At 42.3% G+C, this 15,472-nt stretch overlaps 1 protein-coding gene across 2 annotated transcripts in view; it reads left to right on the top strand.

The window, feature by feature from the left end:
- ephb1 (EPH receptor B1) overlaps window positions 1-15,472 on the top strand; it is a 170,785-nt gene that overhangs the window by 100,630 nt on the left and 54,683 nt on the right. For both annotated transcript variants that reach the window (XM_084912542.1, XM_084912541.1), the window contains exons 4-5: window positions 1,103-1,258; window positions 10,437-10,772. In XM_084912542.1, the coding sequence (XP_084768668.1) occupies window positions 1,103-1,258; window positions 10,437-10,772 (492 nt within the window). The remainder of the gene's footprint in view (window positions 1-1,102; window positions 1,259-10,436; window positions 10,773-15,472) is intronic.

Here is a 15,472-nt window from a genome sequence, read left to right as displayed (position 1 = left end):
TGCTAACAATGCCCTAATTTAGAAACAAAGATGCAGCCGGCTCATTTTAATATTGAACAAAAGCGTCTACCAACAGAAGAACAAACCAGCAGGTCAAAAGCAAACAGACCCAAAGAGGGAGTGAGTAATGCACTAACCAAAGTAATATGAGCTAAGCACAGGTTTCAGGCATGGTCCTCTGTCTGGATATAGTATAGTATTTCAGATCTATAGGTAGCATCGAATGTGGATCCTAATGTTTTTGATGTAAGGGCAAACTCTGTTTCCATTAGATATTCCTGGGGACTTCGTGCTGTCTTGTAGGCTGAGGCGGCCATTCACTGGATAAATCTGACAGCTCAGGTGGAGTATGGGATTTATCTGGAGGAGGGATTACAAACTGTTCAGCTATACTACCTGAAATCGCTGTGTCACACCTGTAGAATTTGTAGAAGAACACAAATCATTATTTACCGCAAGCTCTTCGCCAAGCCTTTGTGTGCCTAAGATCTTAAGATTCAGACGTTAAAACACTTTTGGGCTTTTGTGCACTCTGCTGTTTTTCAGAAACCTGAAACCCATCGGTCACTGTTAAAAGAAAAAAAATTAAATAAATACCTTGGGTGGCTGTAATCCAAGACACATCTATTTAGGTATTGGGGTTTTCCCTCTCTCTACCACACTGAGTTCAGAGAGTTCAGTTAAGTTAAGTTGTGTTTAATCAATATGCCTGTATTATAGATATGCAGAGCTCGCCACTAAACATTCAGGGCGAGGACTCAGTGGAGAACTACAGGATACAGCCAAAGCTGCAGCACCATGTTCACATCCTTGAGCCATCCATCCATGCCAATTACCTCTATTTCTGATAACATCTTCCACTGGTGTCCCACATAAATTAACCCTCCTAGCACCAGCGATGACAGCCACATTAGGAGCAAAATAAGACATGCGTTAAATATAGCGGAGTTTGGGAGGGGGTAAGAGTAACTACGAATACATTGCAGAAAGGCAATTGACAAAAATCACTTAAAAATAGCTTAACCTTGTGCTTGCCTTAATTGGATTCATGCTTTTTTTGTTGCATTTTACAGTTCTAACAGTGTTTTTTTTCTTGTCACAGCATGTCCACCGGGTACCTTCAAGTCGACCCAAGGTCCAAGTCTTTGTCTACAGTGCCCTCCTAACAGCCGCTCCACATCTGAGGCTGCCACCATCTGCGTGTGCCGCAACGGCTACTACCGTGGGGATGGTGATCAGCCAGATAAACCTTGCACCAGTAAGTATCCAATAAATTAGACTGGCTGCGCACTAAGGCACTAATACATATTTAAAGCCACATATAAACAAAATGTCAGAAATGGCATTTTCTGCCATTTTCTGAGACAAACTGAAAAGGATCCAGTGGTCTATCACGGCTATCACAGGGTGAGACGCGGGGTTATCTATTTTAATTTAAATGCATATGAATGTGCATTTATCCAGCGCCCATCTTGTCTTCTTATTGTCTTCTTCTTAGGATTGATGGAGCTCCTTGTGTTTCCTCTCAGCTATCTCTCTCTCTCTCCACATCCTTTCTCACTTCTCTCCTTTTTGCTGTTGTTCTTTCTCCGTGTCTAGTATCATCCCCTGAAGTCCTAATTACTCAGGCAAATGCTGTGAAACTTCGACACTGTCCTGCCGTTATCCGCTGGAGATCCAATAAGGCCTCTCACAGCATCATAGTTATCTTAATATGATGTAAAAGCAATATGCTAAGCCTTCCTGTTATCCCTGCTGACACACAGTTATGCAGAGGGAGAGCATTGTTAGACCCCAAAAAGTTTGTTTACCTCACTTCCTTCACTGTCACTGGGGAGTGTCTTAATGGTTTGTTCTCTTCACAACATCAGGCTTGGAAGCATTATTGGTGTGGTTATGTGTTCATTTAGCCCACATTTATTCACATAGACCTGATTAATTGGCCCAAATGGACTCAAAAGCACACAGAACTTTCCTAATCAGGTAGCAGCTGTATAGCCTTTGCTTCTAAACTCTGGGTCTGTTGTTCTTATTTAGCCATGTATTCTTTTGTGAAAAAAATAAATGAGTAAACAAATAAATAAATGAATAAAAGGGGCTAAAAGGTGCAGTGAAAGCCCAGCGGAGGATGGCTGTCTGTCTCTGAATGATTTGGCTATGTGAAAGGTGTGCACAGCAGCGCTTAATCCACCGAGGAAGACGTTACGCATAGGTAGAGTGCCGTTTGGTGAAAAAGTGGACCTGAACAGGTATGAGGGCAACAGCATTGTTCACCACAAAGATGATGGTGTCACTAGGTTTCATTTCAGCTCTTGGTCACAACTTCTATCTTTTCTGCGGCAACAATAGCACAAACAGGACTAGCGCACAGACTGGTTGTACCACATGTTCTTGACGTGAAAGTAAATGGCTACAACATGTAGACATGTAACATGGCTGCAAAGCAGTGCTTAGCTCTGCATAGGACAAACGCAGAGCTGTGCTGGTACCGTTTAGGCTTTAGATGTTCTCAGTTTTCTGTGCTCTCCAATAGTTTACAGCACTGCCTGACGAATTAGCAAGTGTTCCATCAGCTAAAGCCTCAGCCTTTATTTTGTGGCCTTGCATTTTCCCCCAAGCAATCTCAGCTCAACAGCAGCTCCATCTTAGACATCTTAAATAGATCCGTATGCTCTGTGTTCCATTTCAAAATGTAACTGGCTCCTTTTTTTTCTGTTTTCAATCTCGTCTTATCTGCTCTGTCAGTTCTGTTATTTTTCCCTTTGCCCCACTCTTCTCCTTCATTTTGTGCTCGGTCCTCTCTATAACTCTGTAACAGGAGTCCAGTTACATTGCTGTTTGTATTCAGACAAAAAAATGAAACTGCTTACTAATACACTCACACTTAAGTAAAACATACCAAAAGGCTGTATGCTAAATCTGTTGGAAATGGTCCCTTTTAGCAATATTATATTGATAATATTAAGCAAATGTTAGCAGCTTTTCAATTTGTATTAAAATAATTTGTCTGCAAATCTGTCTGCACAAAGCTTTTTCTGAAGGCTGAAACATACAGTAGCAGCTAGGCGTGATGCTCTAGTTGTAATAGATCTCAGCCAGGAGGGTTAGTGAGATGATCCTAGTAGCAATCTCTTTAATACTACAGGTCTTGATAAGAGCACTGCTAGAGTAGCTTAAATCAGACCAGCCTGTAGCTTGATGCTGTAGCTTAAGCACTTCTTGCCGTCATCAGGCACGTAGGGGCTCTATGCTCCTGATCAGTCTGATTAGCTCGCTGATGGATTGTCTGTTGCATGGCTCTGTGAGCTGAAGGCCGCATGCTAACCACCCCACCCCCCACAACCTTTTTTTTCCCGTTGGGGGTATGAATATGCCAAGGCAGAGATGCACTTTTAAATACCAGCTCCTCAGATTTCCTTTATCTAAGAAATTTTTTTCTGACTTCAGTCTATGCCTAAGGAGAGGAATCAGCTACATCCCTGTTAATACGTTTTTGTTTGAAGACATGTGAGGTTTACCTTTGTGCCAGTGTCCATTCTGCTCTGGGTGGAACAAGATTTTTGAAACGCTCAACCAGCTTTAGTTTGAAAACCCAGGGATTGTGTTTTAGTCTGGAGAAGGAAATATAGAGACCTTTTTTTTAAAACACACATATCCTTGTTGATTGGGTTTTATCTGTGTTACGGATTCAAAGTACTGGAGATGGATACCAAAGATGTATAACATGGCATAAGGTAATATTATAATCCCACATCTGCCACAAAAATTAAGCTAGAACATTTAAGCTTACTCTCATTCCTTTTTGATTTCAACCTTTTTGTCTCGGTGCGTGTGTTTAAAAAAATAAATAATGAAAATAAATAAATAATGTTTTCATGTTAGGATGGTTCAGTGGAGAGAGGTCGGTGTGACCCAGCATGCTGGGACAATGGGTGTCTCAGTATGTGGAGTCAAAAGAATGACAAGCTGAGTGGTAACTGACGGGAGTCGAGCAGTGAAACCAGTTCTAATTGGTCCGGGGGGGCAGGGGAAAAGGTGATGGTGCATGAGGTCCGGGTGGACTTGTGTCAAAGAAAGAAAAAACAAATCCCATCAACACACCAGGAGGTACTCCGTGTGACAAAGCAAGATTTGAATATGCATTTTTTTAATGTATAGTCTATGCTGAAATTATAAAAGCAACCCTGCCAAATTCTAAATATGTTATTATGTTTATACATTTTAAAAAAAAGCTGTATATGCAGCTGCTAACTGGTTCATGGGGAACATCTTTGGATGGTAATTGAATCAGCATAGATATGGGAACTGACAAGGAAAGCAGTATGGTTCTGATGAATTTCAGTATGCGTAATCTGTACCATATTGGTTCTGAGTGTTATGGCTCTCACTCAATACTCATATCTGTGGCCTGTCCCCTGAAAACTTCCTGGAGTCCTATCTAATGCCGTCTGCTTTGTAATCCAAACAAAACCCATAAAAATTTCTAACTGAAATGGTTTATCTGTTTTTTTTTCTTCATTTTCCTCATCATCCCATTTAGCTGTTTTCCTCTGATTTTATAGTCAATTCAAAGGGAAAAGAGAGCAAGCTGTCAACGTGAATAAATCTCTGCTCTTTTCTCACAAGCCTTTTTTTTCTTAATCCACTTCTGGAGTCAGTTAAGGGTGCTTCCCACAGCTCAGCCATCAGCTGGTGGGGTTCGGTACCTCCAACAAGGTTAAGAACCACTGCTCTAGACTATCAGGCACAAGCATCCACTTATATTCAAAACTTTCCTGAGCCTCGTTGACACATCTAAAGTATCGCACACACAGAGTCAAGAAAGGTTCAAAGCTACTGTCGAGTGTTATGGATGTGTAGATTGTACTTTTATCAGTTTCATATTCCAGTTCTTCCTCACTCATCACTGTGAATACACCCAAATCTCACAAGCAGCACTGCTAACACGAACACACTCCGACTCTGACTGCTTTAGTCTCTTACAAAGTCACTATTAATCCTTATAACATGTTGTTTTTTTCATCTCTCACCAGCCCACACAGCCCCTCTTTCTTTCTCCCGGCTCCTCTGGCTGTGATCACTATCTCCACACAGGGACCTTCTGTTGGCCCCCCAAGGCCTTTTTCACATCATAAAAACAAACAGTTTGAAAGAAGAGAAGCACTAGCCTCAGACCATTCAAAAGGTGGATGAGTACACAATATCTGGACGTTTTTATTTTGGGCACTGGGGCTCTCTTTATATCAGTAGCCAAGGAAGGAAACTGGGCCGTAGTGTTTTACAGTCCAGGTGGTATTTTAAAGCCCCCTTAGTAACAGGGCGCTATGCATATCAGCCTGTGAGTGTGAGGAACACATGAGGGGAGTAACACAGTAGGACTTTTGACATAATACTCATAACAATATTGATCAGACTTTCATTTTGTCTACTAACTCAGGGGTGTTTTTTTGCTGCCCTGCATTTCTGCCGCGCTGCGTCTCTTCTTTCTAGGAAGCCATGTTCAGCTTGCGTGCCCCTGTCGATTTATTTAGCCGTATCATAAAGTGTCATTTTGATTTCCACATCTGCTTAAAGGGTATGACATAAATACTGTGGCTGGCTGCACCAGTCTTATTCGCACAGACACTTTTGCGCATATTGCACTTGCCCATATTGTAGAAAAGCACATGTGTAATGATGTATCATTGCTGTTCCTATGCTAATGACCTGCTTTTCGTGTTGCTGTGTGCACTGTCTTTACTTTGCAGAGTGGTGCAAAAAAGAAAAAAAAATGTGGGTGCTCTTTTTGGAGGGGGATTGGAGAAATGATCTATTTCTGTAGTAGCAGTATGTATGTAAACACAACCAAATTATGTTGTGTGTGATGTAACTGAGCTACAAGTAAAACTGCCACCAAATTACTTCCTGTGGCAAATTAAAACAGCCAAGGTACAGGTCATCATACAGGTGGAAGTCCTGTGTGATTGCTTACAGCATCCCTGCATATGTAGAGTATTGTTGCAACTGGGACGTTAGATATATAATTCACACCATAGTCTGTCTGTGGGTTTGGGCATGCATTTTCCACATGAACAGATCTGCTTATGTTTTTTCCCAGCAAGTGCATTTATGTGACAGATGACATAAAATGTATGCTGCGTGAGTAACATGAAGTGCAGTCCATAGTCCCTAACAGCGAAACTGCTTCCAGTCCCCTCAAGCAACCCTATGACATATTTTACACATTTTCATATGAATTTGCTGGTTTCTTTTTTTTTTTTTTTTTTTTTTTTTTTTTTTTTTTGTGTCCCGTTTGGATCTTTAGCCATCAGAATTGTTGTCTTAAGGCCAAGAAAGATGCCAAGCGGATTTATTTTACCAAGTGGATCATCATGGCCTTGCCATATTGGTCCATTTGATTGACCTTTATTATAATTATGTATTTATTTTATTTTCGGTTGCTACAAACGGGACAGACGTGACTGGGGGATAGGACAGGGAGAAAGAATGAAAGAAAGAGAGGGAGAGAAAGAAAACCAAAGGGGAGAAGAGACGGTGAGAAGGGGGGGAAGAAAGGAAAAAACAAACAAACAAACAAACAAAACGCCTGGATCACCTGTATGGAGAAAAAAAAACAGAAGAGAAAGCAAACAACAAAGAGCAACATAATAAAAACAGCACCATCACAATAAACTAGCTAGCAGTAGATAACAGTAGATACTAAATAATAAACGATATTGTGCAGCACGCAAGATAGACAGCGCACACTGTGCTTTGAGGCAGCAGCCAAGAAAGGTGTAGTCCGCGTCTGTGAACACCCGTGTGTACACCTGTGTGCATACCTGTGTGGATCAGCATGCTTGTATTCCAAAGGTTTCTCCATGTAACGATCTGCTAGGGAGTGTGGGGAGCCATAGCCCCGTCCACCAGGGTATGAAGCAGGTATGGAGGAGATCCAGGCCCCAGATATCCAGAGGCCCCAGAGTACAAGGACCCGAGGAGGACCACCAAAAGGGGGGGGGAACCGTGCCACCCTCCTGGGAAGAGCTGAGTAGAGCCCCAAACGAGAGGTCACCCCGCAGCTACGGAGCAGAGGCCAGAGGGGGTTGCAGTGGCGTGCCCGCGGGCTCCGCCGGCAGCCAGCTGTGCCAGAGAGGACCGAGCTTCAGGCCCAGAGGCCAGAGGCCTGAGGGCATCCCACCCCCCGGAAGGAGCCCAGCCGGGCCACAGGCGCCCGGCCCCGCCAATCGGCCACCAGGAGTGAGCCGGTACATGCATGAGCGCCCAGCCCCAGATGACAAGGACCACCAACACACCAACGTCTAAGGGCATCAGCCACCGGCAGGGAGTGTGGTGAGGGGAGATAGGCCTCCGTACTTTAGAGGGCCTGAGATGTACCCAGAGAGGTTGAGTCTAAGACCCAACCTGACATATAGACACAGACAAACAGGCACACGCAGACACAGACGTGCATTCCCACCCCCATATGCACAACCAAATACTCGGCACTCACCCAACGTGTAGACAGACACAAATAGACACTGCACAGACAGTCGCACTCCCCAAACATACTCTATATCCCAGGTCCAGGTACCCCTGCCCCCAGAGGGGCAAGCCGCACCTAGACCCAGGAGATGTAACCCTTCTCTCTGGGGTGGAGGCAAGCGGACCACCTCCTTATCTGCAGTAGCAGGGAGGCCCCGCATCCCAGACCCCAATTTGCTGGTTTCTACAGGGAGTGCAGAATTATTAGGCAAGTTGTATTTTTGAGGAATAATTTTATTATTGAACAACAACCATGTTCTCAATGAACCCAAAAAACTCATTAATATCAAAGCTGAATGTTTTTGGAAGTAGTTTTTAGTTTGTTTTTAGTTTTAGCTATTTTAGGGGGATATCTGTGTGTGCAGGTGACTATTACTGTGCATAATTATTAGGCAACTTAACAAAAAACAAATATATACCCATTCCAATTATTTATTTTTACCAGTGACACCAATATAACATCTCCACATTCACAAATATACATTCCTGACATTCAAAAACAAAACAAAAACAAATCAGCGACCAATATAGCCACCTTTCTTTGCAAGGACACTCAAAAGCCTGCCATCCATGGATTCTGTCAGTGTTTTGATCTGTTCACCATCAACATTGCGTGCAGCAGCAACCACAGCCTCCCAGACACTGTTCAGAGAGGTGTACTGTTTTCCCTCCTTGTAAATCTCACATTTGATGATGGACCACAGGTTCTCAATGGGGTTCAGATCAGGTGAACAAGGAGGCCATGTCATTAGTTTTTCTTCTTTTATACCCTTTCTTGCCAGCCACGCTGTGGAGTACTTGGACGCGTGTGATGGAGCATTGTCCTGCATGAAAATCATGTTTTTCTTGAAGGATGCAGACTTCTTCCTGTACCACTGCTTGAAGAAGGTGTCTTCCAGAAACTGGCAGTAGGACTGGGAGTTGAGCTTGACTCCATCCTCAACCCGAAAAGGCCCCACAAGCTCATCTTTGATGATACCAGCCCAAACCAGTACTCCACCTCCACCTTGCTGGCGTCTGAGTCGGACTGGAGCTCTCTGCCCTTTACCAATCCAGCCACGGGCCCATCCATCTGGCCCATCAAGACTCACTCTCATTTCATCAGTCCATAAAACCTTAGAAAAACCAGTCTTGAGATATTTCTTGGCCCAGTCTTGACGTTTCAGCTTGTGTGTCTTGTTCAGTGGTGGTCGTCTTTCAGCCTTTCTTACCTTGGCCATGTCTCTGAGTATTGCACACCTTGTGCTTTTGGGCACTCCAGTGATGTTGCAGCTCTGAAATATGGCCAAACTGGTGGCAAGTGGCATCTTGGCAGCTGCACGCTTGACTTTTCTCAGTTCATGGGCAGTTATTTTGCGCCTTGGTTTTTCCACACGCTTCTTGCGACCCTGTTGACTATTTTGAATGAAACGCTTGATTGTTCGATGATCACGCTTCAGAAGCTTTGCAATTTTGAGACTGCTGCATCCCTCTGCAAGATATCTCACTATTTTTGACTTTTCTGAGCCTGTCAAGTCCTTCTTTTGACCCATTTTGCCAAAGGAAAGGACGTTGCCTAATAATTATGCACACCTGATATAGGGTGTTGATGTCATTAGACCACACCCCTTCTCATTACAGAGATGCACATCACCTAATATGCTTAATTGGTAGTAGGCTTTCGAGCCTATACAGCTTGGAGTAAGACAACATGCATGAAGAGGATGATGTGGACAAAATACTCATTTGCCTAATAATTCTGCACTCCCTGTATGTGCCTTTTGCCCATGTTGTCTGGAGCATTAGCGGCCCTCTCATCCAGACCATAATAATCACGCTGTGTGGTTACACCCTTTGTCTCTCTGACCTCTCTGCTGTTGAGACCCTGAGACGAGGTTGCAGAAGTAACACAGCCATTCCCACTCTTGTGTGTTCTCTCATTTTTTACTTAGCTTACCGAGTATGTGTGTGTGGCTTTGTAGCAAGAATTAATTGTGTTTTTGTAGACTGAGGTAACTATTTTCCTCATTTCCATGAACATGTGCTGTATAAAATTCTTATTGTTGTATGTGCTTGTGGTCAAAAGCTAAAATAAAGTAAAAAGAGGAAGAAGGCGAGTCGAGTAATTCCTCAAAAGGTTTTCTAGAATTGAGTTGATTTTCGGTTCACTGTAGTCATGGGTCTAGAAATGGGTCAGTTTAATTTCTCTTATAATGATAAAGGTCAGGCTTTCTGCAAGATAAATTGCTACCAGATCAGCTCTGCAGGGCTGCCTCACTTAACCTAAGGAGCACTGAGTAAGGGTTTTGGAAAGCTTTGTCTGGTATCTGGGAGGGCTGCTTCTGAGCAGTCGAAGGGTCTCTCAGCTAAGAGTAATTCTCCACTGGCATTTAAACAGATTTTAACTCTTTAAGAATTGTGCTGCAATTGCAGAAGGCCAAACAAGGCACTTTTCTGCACCCTGATATTAAGCCACCACTCAAGCAAAACAATAGTTTCATTATTTCTTGATTTCTTTCTGAATATCGTTTTTGAAGTTCTGCTCCAGCTGCGGGCTATGAGGGAGTGAATGGGAGCGTGAATCTCCAGAGCCACTTGGATAAGAATACTCCATGCAACACTGCATTTTGCTAAATAACCAATGTTTGATAGACACAAACGTTTCGCTGTATGATCTCTCTGGGTGTGAATGGAATAAATTAGCATTCCAAATTGTGCTCGAGATGAAGAAAAATAAGAAAAAGACAAGTTGCTCTCAAAACCAGCATTTGTATTTATTAGACTGTTGTAAAATGACAAAAGTAAAAGGAGAGAAATGTATGAAACTATTTTGTTTTCCTCTTTATAAGCAATGTGTTAATTTTCTTTCAGCCTGATGACATCTTTTACACAGATACCCTCAAGTTTATCTTTCATGATTTTTATATCTACAGGCGTGCCATCCAGCCCGAGAAATGTGATCTCCATCGTCAATGAAACCTCGGTGATCCTGGAGTGGCATGCCCCCAGGGAGACGGGTGGTCGTGATGATGTCGTCTACAACATAGTGTGCAAGAAGTGCCAGGCCAACCGGCGTTCCTGTTCCCACTGTGATGACAACGTCGAGTTTGTTCCTAGACAGCTGGGCCTGACCGAGACCAGGGTGTTTATCAGCAACTTATTGGCTCATACCGTCTACAGCTTCGAGATACAGGCCGTCAATGGTGTCAGCAATAAGAGTCCATACCCTGCGCAGCATGTTTCCATAGATATCACCACCAACCAGGCTGGTAAGTACCTTTACTTCCATGATCATTCAAAAAGCTGTCCATATCAATGTTGTTTTTCATTTTAGCTGTTTACTTTTGGTAAGTGTTCTGTTACAGTACAGTCCAGAAAGAGCTTTAGTGAAGGTTACAAATGACGTGCTTGTCCTGATCTCAGTGCAGCGTTCGATACTGTTGACTATAATATTTTATTACAGCGATTAGAGCATGCTGTTGGTATTAAAGGTACTGTGTGCAGTGGTTTGAATCATATCTATCAAGTATAGACTCCAATTTGTTCATGTAAATGGAGAGTGGAGAGTCTTCACACACTAAGGTTAATTATGGAGTTCCACAGGGTTCCGTGCTAAGACCAATTCTGTTTACATTATTCATGCTTCCTTTAGGCAGCTAGAGTACTGACAGAGGACTAGAAAGAGAGAGCATGTTTCTCTGGCTTACTTGTGCTTCAAGATTAGGCTTAAAACTTTCCTTTTTGCTAAAGCATATATTTAAGGTTGGATCAGGTGACACTGAATCCTCCCTTAATTACGCTGCAATAGGTCTAGGCTGCTGTATAAACCCACTATGTGTTTATACACTTCTCTTCATTTGAGAATAGCTGTTATTAATCTCTAGCTCTCTTCCACAGCATGTTTTTTGTCCTGTCTTGCTCCTCTTACCTCAACCGATCGCGGCAGACAGCTGCCCCTCCATGAACCTGGTTCTGCTGGAGGTTTCTTCCTGTTAAAAGGGAGTTTTTCCTTCCCACTGTCGCCAAAGTGCTTGCTCATAGGGGGTAACATAATTGTTCTGGTTTTCTCTGTTTTCTTTGTATTATTGTAGGGTCTACCTTACAATATAAAGCACCTTGATGCAACTGTTGTTGTGAATTGGCACTGTGTAAATTAAATGAAATTGAAAAATTGAATTGAACATTCTGGTTACTCTGCATTCTGTTTCAGTTTAATTTGTGAAATGGCAAATACCCTATTATTGTAAATACTGTGAATCATTTCATCCTAATAGAGTATCATCTTTCACCTAATAGAATATTCATCATGTGCATTATGAAGCCACACTTCATGGCTTAGGAATCTTCAGGGCTACTATGATTTCATATTTCTCCACTGTGAATAATCAGGCCTTGAAGAGAGAGGAAAATTGTTCAGGTGAGGTATGCATACATGCTCTTTCTAGCCCTTCCTTTCCTTAACTGAGGAAATTGCCTGTTAAATGTTATATTGTGGGGCAAAAAGAGCACAGCTTGCTTTATAGGTATGTAGCAGCTAATTGAGATTCAAATCTCGTCCCTGTTCAACACTAAAGTGTCAGATTGGAGGACACTTTTTTAAGCTTGTGTTTCTATACATCCATGTGTATTCACATGGATGCACATGTGTCCATGCTATGGTTAGCTTCAGGGTGGTATTATTTCCTCTTATTCTCCCTGTCTGTGTCTCTGTACTTGCTTATGTGATTTGTGTGGTGGGAGCCAAGCCCATCCAATGGAAATGACAGGTTGAGGATATTGACTTTGATGGTCCTTTTTGCTACAAGCGATTTTTTCATGCTTTTGTAGAGCTTTGACTTGTACACAAAAAAACACCTATCAAGGGACAAATACTGACCATGTGAAACATTTAAATGAGGCTTTCTTCGTTTTTCTGTTTGTGAATGGGTCGAACTGTAAAAAGCAAAGCTTGGGGGAATTAAACAAACAGAAAGTGGAGTTGCTTAGTGGAAAAAAAAAGATTGTTGAGTCTCGAAAGGAAGAAAGTGACAAGTTTGTAGTAGCCTGGGTCCACGGATCCTTTCGTCAGTCGTGCACTTTGATAGCTCATGTCATGTTTCCTATCCTCTAAAGATGTGCAAATACATACTCTCATCCGCTGATAGAATATATAATGTCGAACGAAGTCTAGTTGAGCCCTGTTTTACTTTAATCGTAGAATGAACTTTACATTTATCTCAAAGACCAGTGACATAGTAATTGCTTCATCCAGATCTCCTTTGTGTGGGACTACATTTTGAAATTAAATTTGGCCCGCTTGGTTGAGGGCATACCACATTTGATTACAACGACTCTCTGAGGAACATAATGACCAACTGAACTTGTCTTTGTCTGAGAAAGAATCAGGAGATGAGTGGGAGGGAAGGCAAGGCAGGATGGAGAAATGGAGTGCTTTTTTTCCCCTACCAGACTGAAAGACTGACAGTGAAGAAGAGGAAAATGAGGGAGTAAATAGGTCTGATTATCAAGGTGGCCTAATGGTGCTGACTGTCCCCATTTGACAGACTAATAGTACACTTGACAGATAGATGTAGAAGAAGCAATGCCCAGGCCTATTGTTGAAGTCTGCTGCAGTAATGAGGTGTCTGCTAGTAATCTGCCAAGCCTATGTCCAGCTCTATATGGCCCCTTTGTAGACAGGTAATTGCACTGATCCTGACTTCAATGGGGAGTTTTCGAGGTCAATAACGATGTAGAAGTATCCAGAAGGGATAAATGTTAATGCGCTCAAAAAAAGAAGAAAAAACACCCAACAACAACAAAGACATCCTTAAGATATAAGGTTCTAGATTCCCAAAGACTCTTCAGTGCAGCAGTGAAGCACATTTATACTTTCAGAAACATTGAATACTTACATCATCTTATACATTCAATGAACAAATTCAGTGTAAAGTAAAGCACGATGGTCTGCGCCATTTAAATGTTGCCATCAAAGTGTGTCCACAAGTCCCCTGCAGACTTCCATGCATCCATGAAAAAGTCTGTTGGTTCCAGCATCTCTACAATCAATTTAAAATATATGAAGTATAAAGTCAATCAAATGTGTAACAGTTTCTGTTGGCAAATTTCCCAGCTTATGCGAAGGGAAAAGTAACTCCCTCTGATGACGATCTCTAAATGAAATAGAAAATAACACCTTGTTACGACCCGTCTAGGGCCAGGCCATAACATGAGTGAGGCACTCGCTTCCCCCCCCAAGACCCAAGCAGCCACAAGAAACAAATCCGTTAGATACAAGGTGATTTATTTACAATGTGAAATAAAGGAACTAAAGGAACCAAAACGGGAGTGTCAACACTTCAGGGTGAGCCAAGGCCAAAACAATAAACAAAACAAATCTACACAAATCCCGCACCCCTGACCTTACCAAAACAAAGTCAAAAATAAAGACAGAGTCTGGCCTCCTTAACTAACTCAAAACAGGAGAAAACGGGTGATCAAAAGAAACGGCAGCTCACCCCTACCCACTCCACTTCCACAACTTTTAAGCGCATTGCAGCCAGCGGCTGCCACAGGAATACTGCTGGGTCATGAGGAGAAACGCGAGGACCTCTTCCCGCTGTAGCACTCCAGCCTCCTTTTAATGGGCGGGTCCTCCAGCTGGAACCAGTCACATCGGGTGTATCCACGCACCAATTGGAGCAGGGCCCTGGCACAGCTAAATTAACATAAAAAGACACAACACCTGCACAAAACAAACACATGGACATGCGAGTTCGTAACAACCTAAACCTTATTTGTGTGCACAGCTGTTTATTTGTGGATGGAGTGTGACTGAGTAATGTAACAAGCATTTGTATCCTGTACATCTTAGCCTTGAGGAACATATAAAATCAGTTGTTGACCAGTTTATTTCAAGTTGGTATTTTTCTGTTTTATTGTGGTTGTTGTGGTTATGTGACTGCGCAAACTATGCGTTGACTTTCTGGAAACTAAGCCGCTAAATCTTCTATGAGTTAGGTAGCGAGTCACTTTGGCTTGAAGGTTGGCCATATTTATTTGAACCAGAGTGCACAGATGAGGATGTGGAAATTTGCCTCAGCAGATTCTAGAGTCTTGATCGATGAGAGTATTCCCAGTTGTATGAATTTGTGGCTTTGCTAAACATTATCCATAAAGTAAAAGCTTTTAGAACAAATAAAAAGCAAGATGTTTATACTGATCAATGGACAAATCGCCCTGCACTGGGTAGGCCAGAAGAGATCTGGCATAGAGATCCATAATGCAGTTAGCAGTTTTCATCAATAAGGTATTTTTGACTGATCTCTTATTTTCCAAAGGGGTCACCACAACAGATTTTACACCAGAAGCCCAGCGTGATGCAACCCTTCTGGTTATTTGGGACTGGGACCTGATAGGGACTAGACTAGAAGTGGACTAGATGTCACAAGTTCCCAGAATATAACCAGTGATCTTTCACATGTAAGGCTTGCATGTTTTGCTACAGGTGGCTAATTTTCATGTTTGCCATGGAAATGTACATATTGCTTACTTATTTATACAATCCATAGTTGTCGTGAGGTCTTGCGGATTGAATTTAACACTAAAGGATCAACTTTTTGAAGACCATCTTAAACTATAGCCTTTATATCCATATACAGCATTGCACCTTAACATGACTCCAAAGCGTACGGCCAGTGATACGGTTTCAGGTCACGGAAAAGCAATAAAAAGACAGTTTTATCAGTTTCACACTCAATTTCAGTTCAGGCATTGATAGCAAAAATTTACATTTCCCTGATTCTAAACTACAAATAACACCATAAAATATATAATTTAGAAGATAAGTAGAGCCTACCTGTGAAATATAGGCTGTTTGTCAAGGGCAGTGTTACGTTATTGCCTTTCTGGTCTGATAACAACCTGTGAGGGGATATGTGTTTAAGTGATCATGATAAAAGTTTGCACTTGTGTTGGTGAAGTCTTTGCA

The sequence above is a fragment of the Perissodus microlepis genome, chromosome 18 (genome assembly GCF_051167445.1).
Source record: "Perissodus microlepis isolate ML-2025 ecotype Zambia chromosome 18, ASM5116744v1, whole genome shotgun sequence".
NCBI lineage: Eukaryota > Metazoa > Chordata > Actinopteri > Cichliformes > Cichlidae > Perissodus > Perissodus microlepis.
The sequence above is the reverse complement of the archived record's forward strand: the minus strand, read 5'-3'. Positions and strand labels throughout refer to the sequence as shown.